A 26872-nucleotide genomic window follows, 5' to 3' on the forward strand; every position below is an offset into this window, starting at 1 on the left:
AAAACGATCAATTTCGAACCAGAACCAAGTCTTTTGTTGACATCATCACCGGCACGCAGTGTCACGTGACAATATTGCGTCCCTGATAGGATGCAGCCGCTTCAAACGTCTTCAAATTGCTCTGAGTTGCTCGCTTTTTTCGAGCCGGACCCGATCTCAGCAATTCGTGTCGATCTAGGGAAAGCTAGGCAACAACAAGTTGCTCCGTCTGAAGGTTGCCTCGCGCCCCTCAAACACTCACCGCCCTCAGGCACTCATGGTCCTCATGCCACTCATTCACTCACTGCCTTCATGCACTCATGGCCGGCCCTCACACCCCTCACGCACTTACCGCCCTCATAGCCCTCACGCCCCTTACGCACTCATGGCTTTAACGACACTCACCGCCCTCACAGTCCTCATGGCCCTCACTCACCCTAACACTCATCAATTTTCCTGGTTCAGAAACTCACTCACCCTCACCTCACCTGTGAAGTTGAGAATAAGTGAGGGAGAGTGAAGGCCCTCATGAGTGAGGTTTGCTGAGGTATGCCTGGAGGTCCAAGGTGGTGTAGCACTATTCACACGGATTGCAGCTTTTACAACTCATGCTTTACATTTAAATCCTATACACGTTTGCAAATCCGGCTTCAGGGCGCTGCCATCTTGCTTGGTTGGGGTGCGCTTGGTCGAGTCATAATTGGATTACGAAGCCTTGCTAAGGCGTCGTAATCGGATGGCTATACGAGTTCCCTTCAGCAGAAGACCATTACAGACTGAAACTTCTTCCAATACGGGTGCATACTTTGCAACGTGCAAAGGTAGCTTTCCCTTGGACGGCCAACCGCCCTGACAGAATGAGATTAGCGTACTGCATTCACCGTCGGATGCTTGAGCCATCTTGAGATCTTCTATGGGAACTGGAAGCACCTCAGAGGAGCCGTCCACTGTTTCAGCTGCGAAAAGCTCGATGGCATCCAGCTCTCCTGGTGCGACGAGGGCCTTGCAAGGGATTCGAGACAGTGTGTCGGTTGTGGCTAGTAGTTTTCCAGGAACATGCAGCATTCGGAATTGATACCGCATGAGCTTCAGCCGCAACCGTTGAATCCGCGGTGGCAAGATGTCGAGCTCCATCTTTCCGAAAAGGGAGACCAATGGCAGATGATCCGTCTCGACATTGAAGGAGATGCCACGCACATACTCGTGGAACCTCTGTACAGCCCAGGTGACCGCCAAAGCCTCCTTCTCCGTCTGGCTGTAGCGCTGCTCAGTTGTTGTCAGGGATCTTGACGCAAAGGCGACAAGTCGTCTCTCTCCTGTTGGTTGGGTCTGCAGCAGCACCGCGCCTAGGCCGAAGGAGCTTGCATCTGCTGAGACCGTAGTTGGGTAGGTTGGGTGGTATTTCGCCATACAACGGTCGGACGTCAGCAGCTTCTTGAGAGCATCGAAGGCGACTTCCTGTTCGTACGACCAGGTCCACTCTGTGTTCTTGCTAAGCAGAGCCCTGATCGGCGCTGTCACTTGGGCCACGTGTGCAAGGAAGCGGGCCAAGTGGTTCACCATGTCGGTATGCGGCGTGGAACACTAAGGGAAAACGGAACCGCATCTGGGCGTAAACGGATCTTGTACTCCTCCTTGAGCGTGCCGAGGCCTCTGAAAAGTCCCTGCGGCACCTGCACTTTCATGTCGTCCAAAAACTTGACCACACCCAGAGCCTGGATGGCTGGGAACCCCAGCAGGGGCACGGAGAGGGGCTTGATCACGTACAGACGCTAATGACAGGTCTTGCCTCGCCACAGGAGGGTAGCCATGAAGGACCCAACGACTTTTTGGTGATTGGTCTCCCGGTCCCGTCAGCAGGTCGTCGACCTTGTCCAGATGACGAGGTAAGTTTGGGAAGGCTTCCGAAACAGCAGACACCTCCGTGCCAGAGTCTACCTTGAATCTCGCCAAGTAGTTGTCGACAGTGACCTCGACGTACTTGGCCTTGGCCTTCTCAGTCTCGAGGATTGCATGGAGCTGTAAGGCTGCCACCTTGCTCTGCTTTCGTTTGCGAGCGCAACAGACGTCCGCGAAGTGGCCCTTCTTTTTGCAGTAGTTGCACAGAGACTGCCGAGCAGGACAGTCGGAGCGTGCATGGGGGCCTCAACCGCAGTAGCTGCAGGAACCCGAGTCGATATCGCCACGTGAAGGCACGGCTGACGTGTCGTCTGACCGTTTCATTGTCTTGCGTTGGTGCGTCGGACCCCGATGAGACTTCGTAGTGTCGACGTTGACGGTGAGCTGGCCTGACTCACTCCCACGAGCAGTCTTTTCTTTTTCGGCGTCTTCGGCCTGCCTCGCCTGTGTCCATGCGTCCTTGAGGCTGAGCTTCGCGTTCCGACAGAGTTGGTCCGATGGGCGTCCGTCGCAAAGACCGACAACGAACCGGTCGCGAACCAGGCGTTCTTCGACATCGGGGGACGGGTAGTTGCACCATTTGACAAGCTTGCAGAGCTCGGCGTAGTAACTGTCGACGCTCTCTCCCGGCTGCTGAACCCGCTTGTGGAACCTCGAAGACTCGTACACCTCGTTGAGGGGGTGCACAAAGTGTTCCAAGAAGCGCTTGACCACCGTGTCATAGTCGTTCAGGTAGGTGGCGTTCAAGCCGAACGTGTCGAGAAGGACCCGAGCTTCGGGGCCCATACAGTAGAGAAGTGTCCGCACCTGAACGTCCGGTGGTGCTTGGCAAAGTCCAAAGGCATAAGCGTAGTCCTCGAATTGCGTAAGCCACGCAGGCCAAGAACCGGTGTTGTCGAAGTTGAAAGCAGCGGGCTGACGTAGGGAGACGCCCGCCCACGTTGGAGCTTCTTGCGAGTTCACCATGACGGAGGTACATAGGCCTAATGCGCTGCCATGAGGACTGAAGGTACGTAGGCCTAGTGGTCTGCTTCTGACACCATGTCGTGCCGGGCTGTGGCCGGCGGTCAGACTGCACGGCCCACCAGCGACGGCAAGCAAGCAACTGAGCATACAGACAGTCGAGAGCCGGGAACGGAAAAGCATGTTTACCTTACGAGGCAATGGCTTTTTACAGAAGACGTGGGCGCAGTGTTCGCAACCCAATTACTGAAAGTGTCCAAACTTGACACTAGCGCCGCCCACAACACAAAGCTGCTTTGAAAGCTAGGTTGGCTCACTTACAATTGTGCCTTATTTAAGAAAATTGGCAGACAGTGTTTATTTCTAGCATTGTTAAAACTATGTATTGCTTTTTTATTGTTAAATAAAACCAGATGAGTCTAGAGGAATACTATATACAAATGCAAATCAGGTATATTTTTATTTGCATTTATAAGGATGAGCACATTTCATCTGTCAGATTTCGCATGCTGACTGCACTAAAATGCAGATGAAGGAAGTGCAAGGGAGAAAGAACAGGTTGAAAGGTGACGTAGCCTAAACATTCCTAATGGCAGACATGTCCCTGGATGGGTGCCACAGCTGACAAGGCTTACAAAAAATTTCACGGGAACAATTTGTCTAAAAAAACAGGTTCATAGTAAGGGTGGGACCGACGTTGGGTCCAGGCACAGCAAATGGTCTAGGCGTACCACATGGGCAGCCATACCCCCGCCTTGTTCAACATGGTTAAGGCCAGGCTACCTGCAATACTCAGATGAAGAGAAGTCCTAAGTTTAACCATCTATGCTGATGACATGACGCTTTGGACTAAAGAGGGCCAGTGACCGTTTCTCACTCGGCGTTCACCTAGCCCACCAAGGCCTGCCTAAAGAGGAGGCTAGCTCTGCCTTATTGCAGGTCAGCGACATCAATACACACACTACACCCCTCCTTGCCACAGGACGACACCTCGATAAGCAGTAGACCCCGAAAGCAAATAAAGAAGATTCAACAGCAACATATCGATAAAAAGTCATAAATCTAGGTAATGCTCGACATCAGTATGCTTAAGCAGTGAAAGGTCGGCCCATAGATTGCAAGTCGCTTCGAAGGGAAAGAAAGGTATTCCGAGTACAATTTGTGTACAGAGCGGACGCATGTGTTGAAGTACTTTGGATCGAACTCAACAGTCACTTGTCTCCACTCGGTTAATGATCTGTAAACAAAAAAAGTCGCATGATGAAATGTTTAAAATACCCATTGCTACCTGGACCTGCATCATATACAGTGGTTTCGGTCGACACCCAGAAAATGAGTTTTTTAGGTTGGTCGGACACTTAACCTCGAGCAGAACTAGTTTTTCCGTACAACACTCCCAGTCGAAACTCATAACACCATCTGGTGAGCACCCCATCACTGGAAAATCCTTCCAAATGACAACTCCCCTATTCTCAAGCACAGGGCAGTGTCCATCAGCTGTCAAGAGCGACATGTAGAGGGCAATGGCCTTTGGTTCCCTTTTTCTTCCCTTCTTTCATGGCTGGGGTCTGAACGGTGCTCATGCACGAAATACCACTAAGAAGGCCTCTCATGCCATGCGGCCTGGCTCTTCGTCTATGTCCTTAGCTCTTGTTTTAAAGGAGTGGCACACTGTGCTTGTCACTCTGGCTCTCCTGTGCAAGTACCAGTCGCGAGAGAATGACTGCGCTCGAGTATTCTTCTCTACCCTATCAATTATATCATCTGTGAATATTTTTCTGAGGTCATCAACGAAGCTGTTGAAATCATCCTTGTCTGTTGTCCTCAGGAGATCCGTTAATATGGGAGCGGATGTAGGCCGTGGAAGACTGGTATCTGGAAGAGGAAGTGGTAGGATTCCTTCATTAGCTCACAGTGTTTTCATAAACTATTCAATATGAGTCAGTTTAGTGCATGATAAGCACGGGCTTTTGAGGGCCATATATGTCCTCGGTGAAACCTATTGAGTTCTGTCATCTACGGAGCCACTCGCCATGCATCTGTGTTTCACGAACGTTGATAATGATGCCAATAACAAAGAAATTAGTGGAGACGCAGGCAAGCTGGTGACCAATCATACACTTTAGAAAAAGCCCGTGCGTCTGCTTTCCCGCACAACACTCTGAGATCCAATCACCGCAACTTAGGGAAGCAGCTCAGCGAATGACGATGCCGAAACACGTTTAGACCAAAAAACGCAGTCCGAGTTGTGACATTAGGCAATGCAAGCCTGACATTTTGCATTGCCTAATGTCACAACTTGGACAGCGTTTTTTGGTCTAAACATGCGTTTTGGTATCGTCATTCGCTGAGCCGCCTCCTTAAAGGCCGGCCTGCAAGCAGAGAGAAGGAACCCGACCCTCACTTTCCTTCTCGCCACTGTGAAAGGAGGAAATTTCCTCTCGTTTCCTCCTCGCCATTTTCCGATTTTTTTTTTTGTCAGCTGCCTGTTTTTTTTTTTGTTTTTTTTTGTTTTTTTTTTTACAAGTTTGAAGTGGAGGAAATGAAAGCTTCAAGGATTTGAAAAGATTATCCAAAAGCCAGCCGGCACACCTGCGACAAGGAGCTGAACCAACCGAGGAGCTGTTTTGAGCGAGCTTGGCACTTGCTCTTCCCAACGAGTTGCATTGGCTCTTTTTTAGCATTGGTTTGGAGGACGATTCTTGCTGTTGTGAGAGCAGAAATGCCTTGTTCTGCTCAAAAAAGTAGTCATTGAAGTATCAATTTTAATATAAATATCTGATTTTGCATCTTTCGTTTATAGGCGGATTCATGGCGACAACGGGAAGTACGAGCGGCGTTTTCTGTATCAGGGATGGCGCTCCATAGGCCAGTGGTTCTGAATCATCATGGTTCGTAAACCGGCAGAGGTGGCGGGGGATCCCATCCGTAGTGGGTATAGCACTTTTCTGTGTAGAGCGTTTTGCTGTAGGGCATTTCGGTGCGGACTTTTTGGTGCACAGACATTTAAGTGTACGGACTTTTTGCTGCAAAGACTTTTCGGTGTGGGACTTTTCGGTGTGCGGATATTTCCGTGCACGGACATTTTGATGCATGAACATTCGACGCTATGGTTTGCTCGCCGGTATCTCTTTTCCAACGTACGCAGGTTCACATCGTGTTTGTGCGTTGAGTAGATAGAGATAGTCTCCTCTATAAGGTTTTGGCTTTATTATTGGTCCTGCGTGTAGGAAACGACCCAAACAGCAAGACGTTTGAAGTTGTTAGTGCATTCAGAACAATTTTGAATATCTTCAAATGCGCCTCCTCCGCGTAATCGCAGAGCTCCGAATGTTAATAATAAATTGTGATTACCTCGCACGACAAAAAAAAAAACAAAAAACAAAAAAAAACAATGTAATTATCACTTGTAACTCATTAGGGAATAAAGTAGGCGTGTGCTGGTACAAAATAAGTGTAATCAAATCAAATATCGATTTGAATAAAGTAAACAAGCCAAATTTGGTGAATGCTAAATCTATTTTATTTGGTATCAAATGTTTGCTCATTCTCGTACGAAAAAAAAAACAGTGACCACAGATCATACACAGAGTATGATCTGTGGTCAACGTCTCCTTCCATGCCGCAATGATGTCGCCGGACGTAAAGAACTGCCTCACAATCGTGCTTATATAGGGCGATTTTTTTTTAACGACTAGACATTTTTCTAAAAAAGACGTCAGAGTTACGCAGTTGCGGTTTGTGCCCTATCTGTAGTCATCAAAAACACCAAATCGTTCATTTTTAAAGAGATGTAGTGGACGTGAAGTAGCTCACGGCGTCCTAAAAAGCCTAATTTCGACGCGAATCGTGTTACCGCAATCTTTTCGGCCACCGCACTCCTCGCCCCTTCTACAGTGGCGTTGTCACAACGATGCGCATGATTTGTCGCTTTCGTTAGGCTGTGCCACGCGGAGATGGAGCCCACATAAAATCAGAACTATATTTTCGCGCCCAAATTAGGAGGACGCCGTATAATAGTGTACGCGCGTTACATCTTTTTTAAGAATGGACGGTTTGGTGGCTTGTGATTATGGCCAACAACTTTCTGAATACAAGATGCCGTTTTCTTTTTTAATTAAAAGGTTAATTAGCGAATTTTAGGCAATCGGTCGGTTTTAGTTGCGTTTGTTATTGAACCTAATCCTCAGCTAGCCGTATGGCTCACCTACACAAACCGCAATGGCGCTAATTTTCACTGGACAATTTGGTGGCTTTCGATTACGCCCAACAACTTTATAAATCAACTATCCCCTTTTCTTTTATAATCAAAAAGCTCATTAACAAATGTTAGGTAATCAGTCGGTTTTTGTTGTGTTCTTTCTTGAACCCAATCTTCGCCTGGCCGTATAGCTGACATCCACAAAACGTTAATTTCCACGTTTTTTTTTCTAATATCTAGCAGGTGAAAAAAAAAAACAGCAATAAACGTTGTATATAAAACAGAGGGCAGTTCTTTTCTGATATAAATAAAGCGTGGGACACGCGTCTTGCATGCATCTCTTTCTTTTTTCCCCGGCCTATGAAAACAAATCCCGGGACATTCGATATTGAGTTTATGATGGGGCGGGCGCTTTATCACGGGGTATTTTCTTATGTTTCATAAGCTTTATTACTAGTCAGAACGAAGCCACGCGAGCCGTATCACGTCGCAAACAACTAATCGGGTGTTTCTCAAGCAGCTCTAGAACTTTCCAATTGACATTTTGGTTCTTAATACATCTAAAAAAGTTTGGTACTTAGTCCTAAACATTTAATTTATTAGGCATAATTAAAATACTGCAACTCTCGCAAGGCGTCTACCCAAAACATAAAGTTGGTTCATTGGCGTAAAGTGGCTGCGTCTTTCATTTTTATGCTTGGTCTTTAAAGATTCATGAAAAGCATTCGCGACCTTATCTGTCAAGCCGCGTACGCGGATAGCGCGGCCTCCTCGGCAAGTTGTTCCCTCATCGAAGACAACAATGAATAAAAGGTACGATCAAAATCTTAATGCCTGAAGAAAGCGCAAGTTTAAAATAATGCTAAGGGTGTCAGTTGATTTTATTTCTACTATATTCAAATTTCAACACTCGTCGCGGGCAGCATGAAAGGAAGCACTGCACTCTTGGCGCAAACCAGTGCGCAGTCAACGGTCCTACACTCAAACACGCATCACCACCGGACCTGTTTGAAAAATAAATAATTTCCAGTACTTTTGGTAGAAAAGGCGAATTTTCTACTGAGCGTGATATTTTGTGGACCCAAAAGTCCTGTAGCCGAGATCGGTAGTTCATAGCTTCAGGAAGACGAAGAACGGCGGATGCATTATTTCCCACGGAAGTACTGTTTTGACTTTGAATTCCACGTAAAATTGTATATGCACAAATTGGTGGCACGATACCGAACTTGCTTGATTACTTTTCTTTTAAAGACAACATAAACAGGCATAATCTACAGATATTGCAGAATTCATTTTAATTGGCGTACAGCGCGGAAGACAAGTATAGACATAAAAAACACAATAGAGCTCTGCATTTCTATCGCATTTCTTTCCGTACTTGTGGACAGTTAGTCCGCATGACTATATTCAAAAACTGCCAAATCGTTTAAGCCTACCCCTTTTTATAGTTTTTTTTTTTTTTCGTAGATGAATTGTGGCGAATCCCGGCTGGGTTTGGGTAAAGATCTCGCACGTGTTCAAGGACACATTTCGGCATGAGTTCCCGCTTGGTGACGACGTTGAGCTGACCGCTGTTCCGCTTCTTTTCTAAGTAGGCGGTAAACGCCAGACGCCTAAATTAGCCAAGCAGCCCCAAAACTTGCGGTAGCACACCTTCCGAACCCCTGGGTTTTTTTTTGAGATGGCCTTCACCCACCCTGACAAAGCCCAAAACAATTATGTAAGGGCTGCAAAGGCTATCTGGGCATTCCATTTCTTCATCAGCGAACAAATGCGAAAAGAAAAGAATGAAAACTTCGTAATACCTGCTGTCTTTTAATAAATGGCATAATATGCTACTATTGCTAGTTGCACCATTCTACTCGAAGAAAATTGTGATTTCTCGGTTCAATCTCCGTGTTTCCCGTTCTCTTTGCTGATACGCAAGATATTTGTCGGGTGTCAACTTTTCTGTTACATTTGTTGACAGAAACTAAATGCACGTTTGGCCACGAAGAAATTTTTTTTCAAAGGCTGAAGATATATGAAATATACCATAAGCCGTTTCAGTTTTTATGTAAGTTTGTTTTTACTCTTCTTGGTAGCTTCAACGAGGCGGCCGTCACTCTAGAAAACACCTGTAGTACGAACCTATATACTATGCCCCAGAAATGGTCAGACTGTGTCCCTCTGACTGCAATACCTTTGACTTGTAATTACTCATGATTATTAGTTTGTACAAAAAACAAAAAAAAAAACAATACAAAAACACAATAGTGATAAAATCACTCTTCAGTGTGCCGTTGTTAGAACGACAAATTTTCAACTCTCTAAGTAGAGCTCAAAGTTCGGATAAAAATACCCATCTTTTTTCCTTCTGCTGTGATGTTCAATTTCTGTTCACTCGAGATAAATATGCGGTGTTGTAGCGTGCGTGGCCGCATGCGAAAGTATCTGAATGTAAAAGAACTTGTTGTTGGGCTAGTTGGTGTTGACTATCTGAGTGTTTTTTAGAACTGCAGAAAAAGAGAGAAAAAAAAAAAAGAAGAAAAGCGAGCCAGCCCGAACCCTTCCGAGCTCATAATCAGCCTGCCCAACTAATCCCTGGTGTTTGGGATTGAAGCAGAGAACCTTGAAGGGTGACAGAGATTTTGTCGGGGGGCCGGTAAGCCCATTAGCACTCGTGCGAGAAGGCCGTAAAAAGCGAGGAGGAAAATGGAGGAGGAAAGGGGAGGAGGAAAAAAAGAAAAGAGGGGGAATCTTCTGCCACGCTGAAGAAAATTTTGAGCGCCCGCCTTTAAGCTGTGGTGATTGGCTCTGAGTCTTGTGCAGGAAAGTAGACGCATGGGCTTTTTTAGAGTGTAGTACAAAAAACCTTGATATAAGGGAACAAGGACAACATTGTCTCATAACCAGCACAACAATGATTTAATTGTGACACGGCCTTCTTTCTTGTTCTTTTCGCACAGCATGAACAGATAGATCCCCACGTCAGTTGCAGGCACTACACCATGAAAGTCTCTAGCGAGAAAACTCATGCTGCCAGAAGCATTCGGTGGACACAACTATTAAAGAAATGGCAAAAGCAACAGCTCCCAAACAACGGTTTGGTGGGACCACGGCCATCCGCCATCGTCCTACAGTCTCCCGCTTCATAACTGCCGTCGTCGTCTCACCGTTTGTGATTATTGTCTCGGAGTTTCGCCCATAATACCGACACCACGTGCGCAGACTAACGCCGCAATTGTGCAGTCGTCGTCGAATGTCGTAGAGACCAAAACGTGGTGAAGAGTGCGGTGCAGACGACACTTGCGCCTGGCACACGTCCGCCCCTATCCCACTCGACGTTGCATAGATGATCATGTGACATTTTGTACCACGTGAAAAAAAAAAATCAACAGAATCGCCACTCTGCAGCCGAACAACAATATATATATATAAAAACACATCACACTGGCAAGCCCCGCAGTGAGCCTACTCCAGCTAACCCTAGAATGCAACCCCACTCGGACATCTGCAAGCTATTCCCGACATTCCGGGAAGCAAGTCGGCCCCTCGGTACCAATTAAGAATCTCGACAATCTCGCGAGAAACGTTTACGGGACGAGAGGGGCCAGGGGGTCATAAAACAGAAAGCAAGCGAGTCCCGAGCCCTTCCGCTCAACGCACCGGGCAAGGGGCAACCGACAACCAGATGCGCTTCCCCCGAGAAGTCCCAAAGAAAAAAAAAAATAGTTGAAGTCTGTGACAGTCCCAGGAGCAAGGTAACGAGAGCAACTGTTGCGCCCCGTCCGTTAGTCCCTTGCACTAGTACCGTTGGGACTAACTGTTACACTGTTCCAGTTGCACCCCGAGGACCAACTGCTAAGCCTTTGCACTAAGGCTCCTGGGACCAGCTATTACACTGTTTCAATTGAACCCTGAGGACCGGCTGTTAGGCCCTTGCACTTGGACCCCTGGGTCTAAACATTGCACCCTTGCATTTAGACGCCCGGGACTGAAAGTTAATCCTTTGCGTTTGGTCTTGAGACACAAAATTTTGAACCCTTGCTGTTAGTCCCCTTCGACTCAAAAGTTTTGCAGAACTGAAGAAACAAGCCTTGCACAAGTCTGCTGTTTGCCTAGTGTACTTCAATCTCAGAAACTACATTGCGCAGTTCAGGTTGAACATAGCTTTATTGCGTCGCAGATACACATCACATTCAAAGATGACTGAAGTCGAAGTTCCTGAGCGGTAGAATCTACGATATGGTCAAATCATGAAAAGTGCACTTCCGTCGACGATGGCTTGAACACCGGGATGTCTGTCCAAACCGGTCGTGGTCCAAGCACCGTTAACTGGGGCACTGGCAGCCTCTTGCCTGTCCGCGAGGAATTCGGATTATTAGTGACAGTGGCAGCGTGAAATACCCGATCGCTCGACAAACATATAACTCATGCATTATAAAATGAGACAAAGGGCTGTGTAAGTGCTACAGTGGTTCACATATACGTATTTACTCGCACAATGAACGCACTCGCGTAATGAACGCACCCCCCAAGTCGGCTCTCAAAATTTCGACTTTTTTTTCACTCGCGTAATAGACGCACCCCCAACTCGAACGTCAAAATTTTGACCCCCTCCCCCTACGAGCGCAAAATGAACACACTTTTCTATCCTGGTGCAGCGAGGTCGCGAATGCATGGGCAGCCTGGGCGAACAAAGCGCCTTGCCAAAGGCGTTAAAAAAAATCGCAAAGATCTAACGGAAGCAAGAAACAAAACATAAAAAAGACCTTTTTTTTTTCTTTTTTTTTTGCACAGTGCAGTTTGGACTTCGGGTTCGCGGGCCGCCGCGCACAAGGAGGTAAGAAAGAGAAGCGGAGAAGCGCTCTAAGCGAACGAAACAACTCGCGAAAGGCGGCAAAAAGAAAAAAAAAACACAACTAAAAGAAAACAAAAAGGTTTTTTTTTCTTGTTTTTTTTTGCACAGCGCAGTTTGGTTACGGGGGGTCGTGCGCCGCGCGCAAGGAGGTAAGAAAGAGGAGCAGAGAAGCCCTCTAAGCAAACGAAACAGCGCATGCAAAAAGCTGCAAGTAAAAAAAAAAAAAAAAAAAAGTTAGGGAACTAAAAACAAAAGAAAAAGAGCTTCTTTTTTTTTCTTTTGCACAGCGCAGTTCGGTTATGGGTGTCGAACTGAAAACAAAAGAAAAAGAGCTTTTTTTCTTTTGCACAGTGCAGTTCGGTTATGGGTGTCGTGCGTCGCGCGCCGCGCGCAAGGAAATAAGAAAGATAAGCGGAGAGCCCTCGCCTAAGCAGACAAAACAACTTGCGAAAGGCGGCAAAAAAAAAGAAACAAGGAACTAAGAAAAAAAACGAAGAGGAGTTTTTTTTTTTTTTGCACAGCTTAGTTTGGTTACGGGATCGGGCGCCGCGCGCAAAGAGATAAGAAGTTACTTCGATCTTTCAGGATGAAAGGTCCGTTCATTATGCGAGTAAATACGGACGCAAAAATTTTACTTCGCGTAATGAACGCCCCCCCTAACTTTGCATCGATTTTTCGGAAAAGAAAGTGCGTTCATTCTGCGAGTAAATACGGTAACATGCAATCTGTTGACAGCAGACCAGCGCAATATTAGATTTTTAGTAGACCGTTCACTGTGAATTACAGACCCAGCGTGCGCGTGCTCATTCTATGCTTCAAAGGGACGACACAAGCTCCCGCTAGCAACGCGAAAATCTAGTGTACGGTTAAATAAATGTCTTCATTACGGCCGGTTCTCACATTCAGCGAAGCGCTGATGCAGTGCTGTTCACGTGTCGGCTCCTTATTGTCTGCCATGAGCAACAGTTTTGATGGTGCGATACAAAGCTGGTGAACGCTCCCGTCAGCACGCACTTAGCGCGAGGTCAGCGCTATGCTTGTAGTGCTCCACAGCATATGTGAACAGACCTTTATGGTCAAGCGGCCCCTGCCAGGGTCTGCCAAACACAAAAAGCAAGCCATCGGTAGAATTGGCGTTTTGCTCAATACGGTTGAATATCAGGTCTCTGTGCTGCATAACAAAATCAGCAACCATGGCGCCGAGAAGAATAGAGCATGGTGCGTGCTTTGCAAGCTCGAGAACGCGCTCAAACTAGAAACAGTTTCTGGAGCCGCAGGTAATGAATACACCGTGAACAGAGACACTTCGACATACCTTTTCAGGCGAAAATCAGTTCACTTACAGCTGGATTATGGAACTAGAAATAAGGCAGTCCCGCTGGATTCCAGCTGGACCCAGCTGGAATCTAGCTGGACTGCCTCATTTCCAGTTTCATAATCCAACTGGTAGTGGACTGATTTTCGCCTGGGAATTGTCTTGTGACTTCAGAACAGATGAAGTCCAGTGCAGCAGCACTGCGAATCCAAACCAGATCCCGCCAAGATCGGAGACAACACGGGGAGAAAAACAGTGACCAGCTTCTGACAAGGGTTGTATTTCATTTCACTAAGGACAGGCTCTTTTCAAACAAAGACCCCTTCACATTTTCCGAATGCACCCTATCTGCCGAGGTGCACAAGAAAAAATGCAGGGAAAGGGGGTTGGGGTAACACCTCCTAGATTGGGAAGGCCTCGGCGCTCTTTCCGCATGGCTGAAAGACGAGGCCATCGGGGGCGTGGAAGAGAAGGCAACGCGTGGGGGTTTATCGTCGGGGCAACAAGTTATTGATGCTAGCGTGTTCATTTACTTAAATGCTACTATGCACAACATTTGGGTTAGGAAGCAGAATTTCTTAGACTAGCGAATTATCTTTGCATAAAACCATTTATGTAAAATGGAAGAACAGGGTGGGTGTGTATTGAGGTCTCGAGCTAGATAGAGTACTTTTAAAGGGATACTACAACGAAATTTCGGCGCTCATTTTTTGGTCTATATATGTTCAAAAGAGCAGTATCACATGGAACATACCAATGTCTTCTTAAAAAGTCTCGAAAAGGAATTTTAAAACGAATTAAACGATTAGCAAAGAGCACCTGGTGGATGTCGCTAACGCCTCGTTTGTAATGCTCGTCTAGGAACCTTGACAGCTAGTGACGGAGGTTGTCTCGTCTCCGGCCACGACGAGAGAAGGGGGGAAGGAGGAACTCCCCTCTTCCCAAGAATCCCTTTTGTGTGTCGCAGAAGTCGCTATTGTCCCCCTAGAAGATTATAGAAGATTAACCCGTCACTCAAAATTCGTACGAAAGCAGCCGCTTCGGTGGCTGGAACGACTAGGCTATCCTCTCGATGTCAGCCTCGCCGTAGCTTTGCTCGTCTTGAGACGACCTATGTCACGATTGCGTTGGATGTCACGTGCTCTAAGCTGGGCCTTCTCCGAGCGCTTGCCAGAGTGGGCCAATTATAACGAAAAATACAGCCACCAGGATCAAAATACAAACGTGCAATTGTCGTTTACGGATATTGTGGATCATATTCAACCTATTTTTGAACACGACGGAAATATTTCAAATTTCGTTGAAGTATCCCTTTAAGCGCATAATTGTGAATGATGTAATTATCCTTGCGGGATAGATCAGTTATGAAGAATACTTGCCAAAAATTACATGATAAAGAATGATTGATAATGGCATTACCCATCACAGTACCATCACTGCTCTCTTGCTCCTGACATCTGATGGGATACATAAGTTTCATCCCAATCTTGTCGCCGTTTTTACCATGTGAAGAGTAAGGCGGAGGTAGGCGTTTAAAACGATTGAGTAGTTGATTCATGGTGCTGGGTTTTCAACAATGTATACCAAAAGGAGCCGACCATTGCTTTCAATAGCTTTCCAGGATGCTCACTGTTTGCTTCTTATGTGGTCTGCAAGATCCTTTGGGCTAAGAATCTTATTTTCTTGGTGGCTGGCAAACGTTTCCATGGAGTTGGCCACAACAGTTAGCACGGATCTTAAGTTGAAGCACATTTTTCGAGCCTGTGGGCACGACACCCTCAATTGCTCTGTCGCTCTCCACTTGGTATGGCCTGACGCATCGCTCTCCCTCCCGGTGGGAGCGAAAATGCAAAAAGCGGTTGCGGCAATTAGAGAGGCGCTACTGAGCGCTGAAAGTCAGCAGATCGTCTGATGGAGAGCAGGCGTGGCAGCCGGGTGAAATGCGGGGTGAGGGGCTTCATGGCATGTTCATTTTTTTAGTAAAACTTCAAGCTAATTGACTCATCTGCGTATCATATTCAGTCAGGTTTACAAGAAATGAGGCTTCACAGTTTCTGAAAAATGGCTTAGCCATCAAGGGTTGACCTCACGCTTTAGGTGATTTCTATGGGAACGGGCATCTTGTAGCATCTTCATATGTGGAATTACTGCTGTGCGATGCTCATTGAAGAACTCAATTCGGGAATAACACTACCTCTCTAAATTGTCTTTCTGTATGGTAGATACAAGACAATTCCAACGCAGCCTGACTTTGGAGTCTATAAACATTCACGCAACCTCATTTTAGCTTACAAGCTGCAGATTACTTGTTACCTCCTAATAAGCAGAGCTATTTGTTTTTATTTACAAATAAAACATTGAGTACATACCTAACAACAACGAAAGAAATGTCTAGAAAGGCAACTCACATCTTTCTCAAAACCGTAGACACTTTCTGGATAGCGGCTTGTGTACATAATGTTGTGGCCTCTCCACCAACATGGTTAGATGGACTACCTAGTTGACAAGACAACGGTGCAAAAGCTTCTGAAAAAAAAAAAAAAACTGAGGAGAGCTCACTGCAGTGTTCATTTATCATTTGGTGATCGCTGGACCACATAACACTGCAATCTTGCAGATGTGAGAGCAGTTCAGATATGTGTCGCGGAATTGAGTGAGACGCAGACGCATCGGGTTCCAGTCGGAAAGTGAGGTGCTTTATTCAAGCCGCCGATTATATAGACTTGCAACGGAGGAGCGAAAGAGTGAGGGGGCGCCACTTGCGACCTCTACATCTCCCCTTCAGGGAAAAAGACACAAACTTGTTGTCTTTATAAATTAAGTCTCTCGGGCGTCTTGATGCGTCGCCCAAAGCGAGAAACTCTGCCCGGTTGCTGTGGGCACACTGGTGACTGCGGCGAGGGCACCGACGGTGTGCCCAGCACTGGGGATTCCGCCAGAGACCCAGTGGAGCTTTGTAGGGGTTGCGGCGGCGGCGAAGTAGCATGATGAGACACTGGAGGTAGAGTCGATGCAGCTGGAGTGTAAGAGACCGGCGAACTAGCAGACTCCACTGCAGGCTGAGATGGTGTAAATGGAACCAGATGACGACGGTTCCGCTCAAGTATGCCTGTGGGCGTTTGCACAACGTACGAGCGAGGTCGTCTTGCTGGCCCCAGGACACGCGCAGCTCAAGGTACATCTGCAAGCCAAACATCTTCGCCCGGAGACAGCGGACGGAGTGGACGAGCGGCGTGGCGCCTGTTGTAGTCCTGTGCCTGTCAGCGTCGTGCACATGAGTCTCGCTGGTCGAAGAGAGTCCTTGAAGGCGTTCGAGGGATCAGGGCCTCCTCAAGCTTCGGCATGGTGGTCTGCAGTCTTCTCCCCGTCAAAAGTTGCGCTGGGCTCCATCCACTTACTCCCGGGGTGTCGCGATAGACGAGCAGGGCCAGGTAGGGATCTTTCGTCTTGGCCAGCAGGTCCTTCACTGTCCGCACCATGCGTTTAGCCTCTCCGTTGGCCTGCGGGTACCGGGGGCTGCTGGTTACGTGATGGAAGCCATAACAAGCAGCGAAGGAGGCGAAGTCCCTTGAGAAGAGCTGTGGCCCATTGTCGGAGACGACCACAGTGGGAATGCCAAAGCGTGCAAAAATGCTCTTCATTGCTGCAATAACAGCCGAGGAAGACGTCGATGATAGGGTAATCACCTCCGGGTAGCGCGAATAGTAATCTACCGTGAGGAGGTAGTGACGTCCACCTTCTTCAAACAAATCAGCCCCCACCCGAAACCAGGGCCTGCTCGGAGTCTGGGAACCCATTAGTGGCTTGTGGCGCTGTACCCGTGTCTGAACGCAGGTCTCACAGGCGGCCACCAGCTGTTCCAGTTCAGAGTTCAGTGTCGGCCACCAAACAGACTCGCGCGCCCGTGCCTTGCAACGGCCAATCCCCGACGATGCCGGAGCACCACTCTGTGGGGCCGTCAACGCGGCGAATGACCCCGTCGGCTTCAAGCTTCGCGAGTTTGCGCCGGACAGCGTCATGGAGTGGAAGGGGAACCCTTCTTGGCGTGCTCAACGAAAAGGGTTGTGTCCCAGGTTGGAGACGGATGACGTACTCCTCTCGCAGTTCGCCCAACATGTCGAAGATGTCTCGGGAAAGAAACGTGCGCTGCTGTGGCAATTCGGAGCCTGTGATACCATCTGCGAACCGGACGACGCCCAGGGCCTGGATTGCGGTGAAGCCAAGTAATGGCGTGGTCGATGCTGGCAGCACGTAGATACGCTGGACTGTGGTCGTTCCTTTTTACGTGAGAGTGGCGTCGAAAGTGCCCAAAACGGTCAACACGTGGTTTCGAGGTCCCGTGAGCTGGCCTTCTGCCGGTTGAAGTTGTGGAGGGAGGCCTGGAAAAGTTTGGGTACGGCTGTGACTTCGGCGCCGGTGTCGATTTTGAAGTTCACGGAGTGACCGTCGACGGAGACTTGCGTGAACTTGGCTAAGGGGAGCGGCGTCACCACGTGCAGCTGAAGAGAGCCAAGTCGGTCCCGCTGTTCGCAAACGGCTGCGAATGACCTTTCCGCTTGCAGCGGCTGCATATGGCGTCCCGTGCCGGGCAGTTCGCACGGGGGTGAGGGGTGCGGCCGTGGTACCGAATTCGGTACCTGAAGGGCACGACAAATTGGTGGCCGACGCGTGCACCCGTGGATCCCCCACCGCGCAAGGCAGCAGACTGCAGAGGCGGGGCCATCCACCGGGAGACGGGAAATCGTGCCTCGCGCTCCGCTCCCCACTGTGGCGGCGTCGCGCAGCTGTCTGAGGCCATTACAGGGTGTCTACTGACCGGGAAAACCGGGAATTGAATTTTAAGACACCTGGAAAAGTCGAAGAATTGTCAGGGAAATTTCCAAAAAAGGTTGCCGAGTCAGGGAATTTATCTCATGTTTGCCCACTCATGCTAGAAGCGGCAGGCACGGGCAGGCGTAGCCACGAGCGCAGTTAAGTGCGGCAGCGCGATGTCTGCGCGTGATTTGCACTTTGTTAGAGTGGGCTAGAAACATCTGAATGAGATGAGGCACCGGGTCTGGTTGAAGTGCCGAATGTCGAAAGTTGGCGTGGCGGCGCTGCAATCGAGCTAGCTTGGGACGCGATGCGGCGACGTGGAGTGCGGCTATCGCAAACGCTGATGAACACCGCTACACGCAGCTGGATGCGCTGTGAGCCAGCTGTGATGCGAACGCTGGAGGATGCTGCTAACACCGTGAAAGCGAACATGAAGGCACTCTACCGCGGACAAGGTGCGACTCATGAAGGCACCCTAGGCGCAGCGCCGCCACGCCAATTTTCCACGCGCTGCGCTTCACACGAGAGCATGTGCAGGGCATAGCAGTTCGTCGTTTTTCTAGTACACTCTAGAGCTAAATAAGCTACACTTTAGAGTCGCAACACTAAAGTATGACGGCTAAAGCGCTATGGGCTAAAGAGTTGCTAGTGAAGCGGAGGGGCAGCGGCTATTTTGCTTAGTTCTTGACTAGTCAGGACTGTCAGGTGGTGTTGCTCTAGTACGCACTGGCGTTATCAAGACGCAAAATAAAGTTACCCTAGCCGATACTAGGTGGCGCGAGTCACCACTCATTCAGAAGAGAACAGCCGTCGGTTCATCTACCTTCTGAGAGGCGCGCACCAGAGCCTAGCGATCCATTCGTTTGTCAGATATGTTTTCGGTCCCCGTAAACGCAACTGTACGGCTGCTCTCTGCGAGCTCTGCCACGTGCGTTTGTGGCTTTGGGTTTGGCATTCTACTGTGTTATTTTCCTGAAGTGGAGATACGTGAAAGTGACTATGTCGCTGTCGAAGAAGTGCTCCTTCAACCTCGACTGGACAAACCTGGACATATCCACGAATGCGAGTTGGATTCGGCCAGTTCCAAACGATCCAAATAGTGCTCGGTGCACAATGTGCTGCAAGAAGTTCTCCCGGAGCAACATGGGGAAACGTGTGATTTCTAGTCATGTTGAGGGTAAGAAACATCAAGTTGCTATGAAATCTCTGCAAAGCGTTTCCCATACCCCAATCGTATCATTTTACAAGACTGCGTCAAATGTGGACTTGCCTTCCGCGACAGCAACGGGCGTTTTGTCCTGAGGTAGTGCTAGTGCTTGTAGTGCTGCGGCAGTGCGTCTATCCACCGCGTCAAATGTGGACTTGCCTTCCGCGACAGCAACGGGCGTTTTGTCCGGAGGTAGTGCTAGTGCTTGTAGTGCTGCGGCAGTGCGTCTATCCACCGCCACGGAAGCTTTTAGCTTGTCTGTGAAGACGTCGGTGAGTGGATTTTTATTGAAGGATGAAGTCACAAAGGCCAAGATCATGTGGTGCTTGAACACTATAATGACTCATGAATCTTTCCGTTCAGCGCAGCATCTGCCTCACTGTTTCCGTTGATGTTCCCCACGTGTGAGACCGCCAGAAAAATGCAGCTTGGAGAAGACAAAGTGGTGTACACCATATGTCATGGTATCGGTCCATACTTTCAAGAGAAGTTGCTAGCAAGCCTCTCTAGCGCGCCACATCTGGTGGTTGCTTTTCATGAGTCACTGGACAAAGTAACCCAGAGAGAACAAATGGATGTACTGGTCAGGTAAAAACACGCTACCTAACTGTAAAAACACGCTACCTAACTTTGTGTTTCCTGGGGCACACCTGCGAAGAAGACCTCGCATCTGCTTTCAGGAAAGGCACAGAAGTCATTAAGCAGACAAAGATGCTACAAGTGTCAATGGATGGACCCAATGTAAATTTGAAGTTTGCGAGGTCCCTCGAAGAAGAACTTAGAGCCTCCGACACCAATCACCAGATCCTGGACATTGGAAGCTGTGGAATCCAAGTCGTCAGCGGTGCATTCAAGGCAGGTCACGCTGCGATGCACTGGGATCTGGTAGTGTTTCTTTGTGGGAGCTATAACCTGTTCAAGTGTGTGCCGGCACGTCGGGCAGACTACATCCACTTCACGGGAAGCGCTCTGTTTCCGTTGAAGTTCTGCTCAGTAAGGTGGCTAGAGAATAGCAAGGTGATCTCGAGAGCACTTGATGTTATTCCAAACTTGGTTAAGTTTGTGGAATGCTCAAAGGAAGCAAAAAAAAAAAAAGCCAGCATGTGCTAGCTACAGCACTGTTGAAAAGGCAGTAGGTGACCAGATGCTCCCAGTGAAATTGGCGTTTATGCTCTCGATTTCTGAAGAACTTGAGCCATTTCTGGCTGAATTCCAGACAGACAAGCCCATGCTTCCCTTCCTTGCCCCTGCGTTGGATCGCCTCTTACGGTCACTACTGGCTAGAGTCGTCAAGAAAGATATCCTACAAGCTGCCAACACATCTTCCAAGCTGCTTAGGATCGACTTGGAGAAGCCTGACAACTTCGTTGCAGCTGCTGCATTCGACATTGGGTTTGCTGCTAAAAATGTGCTTCGCAAGGTCCAGAAACTTGCGCAACTGACTGTGCTGGGCTTCAAAAAAGACTGTATTTTCTTCGTGAAGAGGTGTTTACAAAAAGTGATGAAAAGGTCACCTTTGAAATACAAGTTGACAAGAGGTGCAAGCTGCTTGGATCCGGCTAGTGCGTTGTCCCCGGAGGTTGGTGAGAAACAACTGTGCATTGCACTGGAGGTGCTAACGGAGCACCAGTGGATGACTGGCTTGGAAGCAGAGCGGACCCACCGTTCCTATGTAGATATATGCCCACTCAGCTCTGTACAGGCGTCTTTGAAGGACTGACAGGAAAGAGCAGAGGCTGGATGCCCTCTGGTTTGAGTTGTGTTCACGGTACCACAAAGAGCTATTTTCGTTTGTCAAGCTAATACTCTGCTTGTCTCATGGTAACGCAGCTATGGAACGAGGTTTCTCTGTGAACAAAGAGTGCCTTGTCGAAAACCTCAGGGAAGAGTCGCTGATAGCCCAAAGAGTGGTGTATGATGGAGTATCAGCAATGGGAGGGGTGGCCAAAGTTGATCTTACGAACAGGATGCTGCAAATGGTTTGTGGTTCCAATGCCCAGTGGAAGGAGGCGCTACAAAGAAAGAGGGAAGAGAGATTGGACGCATCAGAAGCCGCAAGGAAGAAGAGAGTGGCCACTCTAGTCAAGGAGCTTCAACAAAAGAAGCAAAGGGTCCTAAACGAAGTGCAATTGCAGGCTTCTCGTTTTGACGAAGAAATGAACTCCCTGAAACTGTAAACCCTGGTCAATGCTGTATTCGAAACATCTTCAAGGGTGAAGACAGTTGCTTTATTTAACTTAAATAAAATATTTTACGATGTGAATAGTGTCTATTATATATTGCGTTTTGGTGTCAGCAGTTGTTTCTGGGTGTGGGTCAGGGAATTTAATTAAGATAGTCAGGGAAAACTTGGAAAAGTCAGGGAATTTGAAGAAAAACAATTTGGTAGACACCCTGCATTACCTCACTGGGACCGGCGTTCAACCGAACGGAACTGTTCGAAGCACAGCAGAGCGACTCGTTTTGTCGCGCCCTCTTTGGACTGGCTCGGGCAACTGTTCGAAGCACAGCAGAGCGACTCGTTTTGTCGCGCTATCTTTGACCGGCTCAGGCAAGTGATGGATCCTGACCAGACCGGTGAAAAGACACTCCGGCACTCCGGAACGCCGAGAGGGCCAAGTGCCACCACCCGGGAGTCAGACATTGAAGCAGGTGAGCTGGAGTCTTATCTGATCGATGCGGACGGTGTCCTACTCCGCTACTTCCCGGAAGAGAGCGATTCAAGTGAGTCGTTCAAGACCGTGATTCCCCGCGATCTCAGACGGTCACGGCAGTGCTCCGAAGTCGTGGCATAAGCTGCGCCGTTTCGCTACCTGGCTGGGCATGAAGGGGCAGCTGTGCCGTTATGTCCGTAGCTGCGCAGTGTGCCAAAAGCGCAAGCCCAGGGGGGGCAGACCACCCGGCCTGCTCGAGCCCATCGTGAGTACGCGGCCATGGGAGATCGCGGCTTGTGACTTGATGGAACCCCTGCCGCGGTCAAGTGGAGGCTATCAACATGTGTTGGTAGTAACTTGCCTCTTTACCGGATTCGTCGAGATGTTTCCATTGCAGAAGGTGACAGCCAAGGGAGTCCTGAGCAGGCTGTTCGAGGTCTGGTGTTGCTGCAGGTTCCCCTAGAGACTGGTGAGGGACAACACCTCGGTATTTTGCTCGAAAGTCTTCGCGGCAACCTGCGACATCAAGCCGCTGCTCGGGGCGTATACTCATAAGCAGCGGGACTGGGATCTGCTCTTGGATTCGATTTCGTTTGCATTGCGGCCCAACCTCAACCGCAGCACTGGGTTCACGCCTGTGCTGTAGAACTTCAGCAGAGAACTCTCTACGCCGACCGATGCGGTTCTTCGCCCGCAACAGAGCGCGACCAGAGCGGTGCCCTCGCACGAGGATTTTGCGACGCGGACAAGAGAGCGACTGTCGCGGGCGCTGGACGCCGCTCGCGGAAACAGGGCTCGTGCGCAGGTGGAGCAGAACACCTATGACAAAGCGCACTGCGATGCGGAGTTCGAGGTGGGCGACACCGTTCTTCGGCGAAGTCACGTTCAGAGTGATGCGAGTAAGTTTTTTTCGGCGGCGTTGGCCCCCAAGTGGGTTGGCCCCTTCGTCATCGATTCCAAGAAGTCCTGACTGACATACACGCTGAGGGACCAGAATTCTGATCTCTTCCGCGGGACAGTTCACATCGGCGAACTGAAACCCTTTTTCCCCAGGGAAGGGGATGAGCCGGTCAAGTGGCCGCAAAGGGGCATTCGCGGGCACCAGCGATCTCAGGATTTCCTGGGACCACCACGGTACAACTACAACACGCGTAGCCGGAGGCAACCCGATGGGATCGGAACCTCGTAGAGTGCGTGGCCCCGGAAAGAGAAGAAGAGGGGGGACGATCCAAAATCGGCGTTCCGTAACCTGGGAAAGGGAAGAAGGGGAACGATCCGAAATCGGCGTTCCCGGCATTGTTTTTTTTTTTTTGTCGGTGGGGGGAGAGGTGCCTCGGAATCCTCATTTTTTGTTTTTCTTGTTTTTGCTTTGGAATGTTTTTTTTTTGTGCGGCGTTGCTGTTGGTGTTGGGGTGCTGCTTCCTCGCTGGGTGCGCGCCTTGGACTTTTCCCATCTTGTGCGCCATCGGCCCTGCGGCTGCTGCCTCGAGACGCGGCTTGGATGGTCCTCTCCTGGGAGACGATGAAAGGATGAGTCGCCGTTTCAACAAACACTAGCCTGGGCTGAACTCCTCGTCCCCGGGCAGCGTATTCCCCGGCCGGAACCACAGCTCTGAAAGCCTCTATGGACGTCCGCGACACCACTTAGGACGCCAAGTGCAGTTCTTAGTGAAATTGGACTTCCAGCCCCGCATCGCTCCGGGAGGGCTGTCGCAGCTGGGTCACAACCACAGTCCCTCTCAGGTGCACCGCTCCATGGGGGGGGGGGGGGGGGGGGGGTCCAGTCTTCTGGTGGCCAGGCACACTGCTCAAGGACCCCGTTGCCCCGGAGGCCGCCGCCAAGCCGAAGTCGACACAGCCTACTGTGAGGTGTGCGGTGGCCGCGCACCCCAGGTCTCGGGCGAACTGATGGACCTCAGTGAGGACAACCTATGAGACCAGTGGTGTGTGTGTGTGCGTGTGGGGGGTCTCCAGGCCAAACCAAGCGACCATGTTCCCAGCAGCCTAACCGTACGTCTGAATTCCGGCGTACTTCGATTTTTAGGAGAGGGAGTATGGCGCACCATGCATTCACGAGGGCGCCCATCAAACCATTCTGCCATTCTTGGCCGCGAGGCAGCTATGTAGCTGCCTCGCGTCAGACATGATTACATGGTCGTGTCGCCGCGGGGTCGGTTGGGATCTCGAATTCGGCTCCCGAAGTGCCGATTTCTCTCCTAGCCACTGGATGGCACTGCAGGCGCCTTGTGGCGGGCGAGGAGAAACCTCCTCGCCCATCGATCGATATATACTTGGTGGGCCAGGGGGCAAGAGCCTCTTAGAACTTGGGACGCCACGGAGTCCAGGCAAGTGTAGGGCGACTGGATTTAGGGTAATCGCGGGACACGAGGCCTGGGGGCCCTCTTTGTTGTTTAGCTTTGGGCTTAATGTGCATTTGTAAATATTTGTGTAATGTCACGTGTATTTGTAGTTTAGATTGAGTGTTTTGCAGCGTTGCGTTTTATTGTACCAATAAACGGGGGCGGAATCCCGCTCCCGTGAAAGAGCCAGGCTGGACTTAGTTTGTTGACGGACCACGTGGGAAATGGCGAATCGGCGGCGGTACGCAATTTCCTACAAGCTGCACATATGTGGAAAAGCTAAAACAGGCTGTGCATAAACAGACACTGAGGTGTCTGTATCTTTTTACTCCTAAAGAAGCCTTGAGAGAGAGAGATGTTATTGTCCCGTCTGTGCCATATCCCTTTCAGAAGATGTGAAAACAGCTTTTTCAATAATTCTTACATCTCTACAATGGAGTCCAAGAAGCTTTACTCTTATACAGCCCTGAAACTGTCCTACAGAGTGAGTGTGTGCTCGACAGTTGAATGATTCTTATAGAGCTGCCCTCAAATGTGGCAGTGATGGTAAAATAAATATTGACATAACAGGTACAGATTGGTGGCATTCTGCTTTCAGCTGACAAGTAAGGGATTGCCTCACAAGCCCTACTGTGTGGAGGGCTCTGTTTTCACTATTTTGACTTGTATTCAAGAAACAAAAAAAAATCCTGTGAACACAGTTTTTTTTAAAGAACTCTCAGCCTAAATTAGTGTTCTGGTTTACCTCACGCCTCTTTCAACACCTCTATGAACATGACTGACACAAAATCAATAAAATTCAATGTCATTCGAGCACATATTTTTCCTCCCTGCCATCTGTAACCATGCAGTAAAGTTGACATTTGGGCTAGTTGGTAGTCTAACATATTGAGGTATTTAGCGCACAAGGTAGGAAGAAGGACAAGACAGAAAAGAGCGCTACTCACAACTACGTTTACTAATAAAAAGGGAAGAGAAAGAAAACACCTAAATAATCCGCCGCGGACTCGTGCACCTGCCACAGCCCCGTGAATGATAGCCATAGCCCGCACGAGCCTTGATGAACTAGCCGCTATCATTCACGGGGCTGTGGCAGGTGCACGAGTCCGCGGCGGATTATTTAGGTGTTTTCTTTCTCTCCCCTTTTTATTAGTAAACGTAGTTGTGAGTAGCGCTCTTTTCTGTCTTGTCCTTCTTCTTCCTACCTTGTGCGCTAAATACCTCAATATGTAACCATGCCTTCTCCTGCCAGCAAGCATCACTCCAATTACTTAAGCGTGCCTCGGCTTGTGCAAGAAAGTGACTTCAAGCTCTTGGACGTTTTGTGTTTAAAAACATTCTCATTGCCCCTAGAGAATATTGCAGTGACCTGTAAGCAGCCACCAGCTGCACTCTATTGCAAGGTTACCATATTGTCACAATTAGCAGGCGAGGAAACAAAGAATAACTGGGGAAACTGAAACGTTTAATGGGGGCAAACTTGTGCCCAAAAATAAAAAGGATACAAAGGATAACAGCAGAGCGTCACGGGCGTCGAGGTCGGCGAAAGAGCAGAGTCGAACGCTGGGGCGAAACTCACTGGCTAGCTACGCGAAGCCCCTTGTGGACACGAGTGAGCTGGAATAGTTGGCGTAGAATGTTCGACGCATAGAACATTCGGACCTCGAACAAGCCAACAGGGTTCTCGAATTTACTAAAAAACTAAATTGCAGGAATAACAAAAGCTGCGTCGCTCCCAGAAATTGAACCCTGGCTTTTCGCGTGGGAGGCAAGCGCGATAAACGGTTAGGCCATGCGCGCGCTGCCTCCTTGGCCTGCTGCGCGTGTGGCAATATGAGCTTTACCTAAAACAGACCTCTTATTGTTATTTATAAGGTTTAACCTTAATCAAATTGCGAAAAGTTGCATACCTCTTGAGTATATCCCAGAACTGGATACTTCCTTAGTACCTGACTGACGAGTGGCTTGGCAATGATCATCCAGTAGCGCCTCTCATCAAAGGTGCAGTCCATTGATGTTGCAAGCTTTCCGGGGTTGTTTTCCTGACCTCTTTCGCCATGAAGGGCAGATGTCCTGCCACTGAAACTTCATCTTCACGATGACACCATTGACCTAAAAGAAGGGATCAAACATGTATCTTAAAAAAAGCTTTCAATAAATTTCTGCACTTCTATCTCATTGAAAAAACTAAATTCAGTACAAATGAAAACATTGGTTAAAAATTAGATATTGGTGTACCTCTCACACGAAATGCAAAATGTGACAGTAGATAACATTTGCTCTTAGAGAAAATCTTATAATCAGGAGAGTGCAGTTACACAGAAACATGCTCGGCCCATATCCCTTTTAATAAATCTAAATTAACTGCCAAAAATATTAACTCATTTATTCAAATAATTATGTATGATTTGCTTCATATTGAATCATGGTGTCGAAAACAGCTGATGAAAGTCAACGTTCACAGAACTAACTTCTTAACTTCACTACAAAGAAAAGCAGCACCCAGTTGAACCACTCAGTCTGTTTGGCATACAAATTAGTGAACACAGAAATACCTTGGCATCAACTCTGAATTTATTATGAGAACCTCATAAGCTACATCCCTGCAAAACCTAACCAAAGCTTGATATTTTTAG

At 48.7% G+C, this 26872-nt stretch overlaps 1 protein-coding gene, 1 long non-coding RNA gene and 1 pseudogene across 6 annotated transcripts; 2 read left to right on the top strand and 1 right to left on the bottom strand.

Annotated features, from left to right (window-relative positions):
- LOC115309590 lies at positions 1 to 26427 on the bottom strand. Of its 5 annotated transcripts, none has more exons than XR_005797928.1 (3): positions 26186 to 26427; positions 15609 to 15723; positions 11179 to 11382 (listed from the first exon to the last, which is right to left on the bottom strand). XR_005797928.1 is itself a non-coding variant. In XM_040499424.2 (2 exons), the coding sequence occupies exon 2, from the start codon at positions 3022 to 3024 to the stop codon at positions 2125 to 2127; it is 900 nt and encodes a 299-aa protein (XP_040355358.1). In that variant the 5' UTR covers positions 3025 to 4716; positions 26186 to 26427; the 3' UTR covers positions 1 to 2124. The 5 variants fall into 5 exon arrangements, 1 of the variants encoding a protein (XP_040355358.1); XR_005714792.1 differs by having other exon boundaries at positions 15609 to 15726; XM_040499424.2 differs by lacking the exons at positions 11179 to 11382; positions 15609 to 15723 and adding an exon at positions 1 to 4716.
- On the top strand, positions 3323 to 10112 carry LOC115309591. The gene is made up of 3 exons (XR_003916724.4): positions 3323 to 3407; positions 4670 to 4731; positions 9991 to 10112. It is a non-coding gene; the product is annotated as an uncharacterized LOC115309591 (long non-coding RNA).
- On the top strand, positions 19407 to 21046 carry LOC115309589 (annotated as a pseudogene).
- Positions 26428 to 26872: the final 445 nt, after the last annotated feature.

This window comes from Ixodes scapularis, unplaced genomic scaffold (genome assembly GCF_016920785.2).
Source record: "Ixodes scapularis isolate PalLabHiFi unplaced genomic scaffold, ASM1692078v2 PGA_scaffold7__128_contigs__length_106722199, whole genome shotgun sequence".
Taxonomy (NCBI): Eukaryota; Metazoa; Arthropoda; class Arachnida; order Ixodida; family Ixodidae; genus Ixodes; species Ixodes scapularis.